General features: G+C 32.0%; 1 protein-coding gene across 1 annotated transcript in view; it reads right to left on the bottom strand.

Annotated features, from left to right (window-relative positions):
• Nucleotides 1-2500, bottom strand: part of LOC122261012 (uncharacterized) — an 18305-nt gene that overhangs the window by 3772 nt on the left and 12033 nt on the right. Inside the window, exons 12-14 of the mRNA XM_086549270.1 lie at nucleotides 2108-2273; nucleotides 282-447; nucleotides 1-119 (exon numbers count right to left, since the gene is read on the bottom strand). The exon at nucleotides 1-119 is cut by the window's left edge and continues 77 nt beyond it. Coding sequence (XP_086405396.1) covers nucleotides 1-119; nucleotides 282-447; nucleotides 2108-2273 — 451 coding nt within the window. The remainder of the gene's footprint in view (nucleotides 120-281; nucleotides 448-2107; nucleotides 2274-2500) is intronic.

Genomic DNA, 2500 nt, shown 5'->3' with positions numbered 1-2500 from the left:
GCGGTGCATCGTCGTAGGTCTCACACTTTCTGGGCGAAGCAGGAACACTCCAATCTGCCTTCCTCTTTTCATCGCCTCTTCCTCCTCCTCCTCCTCCGCTTCCACTCTTGTTTCCATATCTGCAGTGGCAAGTGACCGCTTAATATATCTCTACACTACTCTACACTGGCGATTAATCATTTGACAAGTTTCTCCATTACCCTTTACTTCCGACCGCCATCTCCATCAGCTTCTAACCAGAAAGGTAAACATCCACCACATTCAGTATTACACCGCCTAACCTGCCACCACTGGATAGCCTTCTGCTGCGTTCATTTTCCGTCTCCGGCGTCCACTCTTCGTCCTCATCGTCTTTCGGGATTCGAGGTGGCCTGGCTGTGGGCGCCACGAAACCGTTTACTTGCTTCTTGTGTCTTTTCAAGAAGTCCGGGGGTTTGGGGTCCAGTCCTGAAAATGGACATCTAATTAATGTTTATTATTTTTAACGACTGTATCCTTGAAGAAATTTGGATGATTAAAATACAAAAGAATTTTCAAGAGAAGCATTTGCCAAAATAAAGTATTTTAGTAAAAATAAAAATGTATTTGAAATGCGTGAAAGTTATGTGTGTAAGTTAGTCCGTGCGTGCGTGTGCGTGTATGTACATATATGCATATACATTATATATATATATATATATATATATATATATATATATATATATATATATATATATATATATATGCATATATATATGTATATATATATATTTATATATATATGCATATATATATGTATATATATATGTATATATATGCACATATATATATATATATATAATATATATATATATATTCATATATATATATATATATATATTTATATATATGTGCATATATATATATATATATATATATATATACATATATATATGTATATATATATATATATATATATATATATATATATATATATATATATATATTATATATATGCTTATATATATAAATAAATAAATAAATATATATATATATATATATATATATATATATATATATATATATATATATATATATATCATATACATATATATGTATATATATATATATATTATATAATATATATATTTATATATCTGTGTTTGTGTGTACATATATATACATATACATATACATATGTATATATATATATATACGTATAAATATATATATATACATATATATCATATATATATACATATATATGATATATATATACATATATACATATAGATACATATATATATAGATGCATACATATATGAATATATAGAGATATATGTATATATTTCTATACATATATATATATATTTCTATACATTATATATATATACATTCATATATATATATATATATATATATGTATATATATATATATATACATATAGATACATACATATATGAATATATATATATATATATATATATGTATATATATATATATGACTTGCAAAACACTCTTCCGTGTTGATAAATGGCAGATAAACCCACTATACACAAAACAGATTTATTGAAATGGATATTTAAGATAACTAAGAATGAATGGTTTAGCAAGCCTGTGGTAATTCTGCCGCATAACCATAATATGTTATCCTGATATAGTGGTTCCAGCTACAGCGGCTATTTTGGTGGGAAAGGGAGCGGCACTGCGTCAGTGATCACCGTGGCCTCCGCGCCCCTCGGCGCCTCGATAAAGGCCAACAAACCTTCGCACGTGTATTTTGGCAAGACAGAGCCCGTCGACCCCAGGCGATTTACCTTAATATCAGAAACAAGACTAAACTCTACCTTGACAATATATGTGGTGGAGCATTTGGTTGCCTTTGCCGAAGCGATTTTGGCGTAGATGCCGCGATATTTGCCTGTTCTTACATTTATTTGTAGAGAATGCATGAAATGCCATCTATTGTTACCAGTGTCCTTCGTGTGATTTTGTTTTTTCTTTAATTTCAATCCCTTTTCTGTTCTAACAGTCAATTTCACAAACAAATGCACATTTGTTTTCATGAAAGTTGAAGAGTAGCAGAGAACCATAAATTAGTTTAAAGTAATTATCAAAAAGGTGAATAAGACATTCGAGGCGACTTACCCAACTCTTCCATCATTTTGTATTTTTTGAGAATATTCTCGAAGCGCTTCTTCTCGATCTCCGGGAAGGACTGCCATTCTTCCGCCGTGAAGACTTGCTCTACGTCTTCCGCCATCGCGACAACGCGGCTCACAGGCGGCAGCGTGTGCTCGGTGTTCAGTGTCCACTTTCCGACTCAACGCTGCGAGTCGAACTGAAAGCGATTTTGCGCGGGTCTCAAGCCTGCTTGAGGACGTGACGTCATAATGACGTACCGCTTTCGTCATATTCACACAATTGGTTGATAATACTTCTCGTTTTGTGTGTCCATACATAAAAGAATAAAGCAAGTATATGCAGAACCTCTAATTCAAAGTGTATGACTACGCGCTAATTGTGTTGAACGGTTTGAAT

Source organism: Penaeus japonicus, unplaced genomic scaffold (assembly GCF_977035675.1).
Source record: "Penaeus japonicus unplaced genomic scaffold, GWHDUDI00000001_assembly GWHDUDI00000022, whole genome shotgun sequence".
NCBI lineage: Eukaryota > Metazoa > Arthropoda > Malacostraca > Decapoda > Penaeidae > Penaeus > Penaeus japonicus.
The sequence above is the reverse complement of the archived record's forward strand: the minus strand, read 5'-3'. Positions and strand labels throughout refer to the sequence as shown.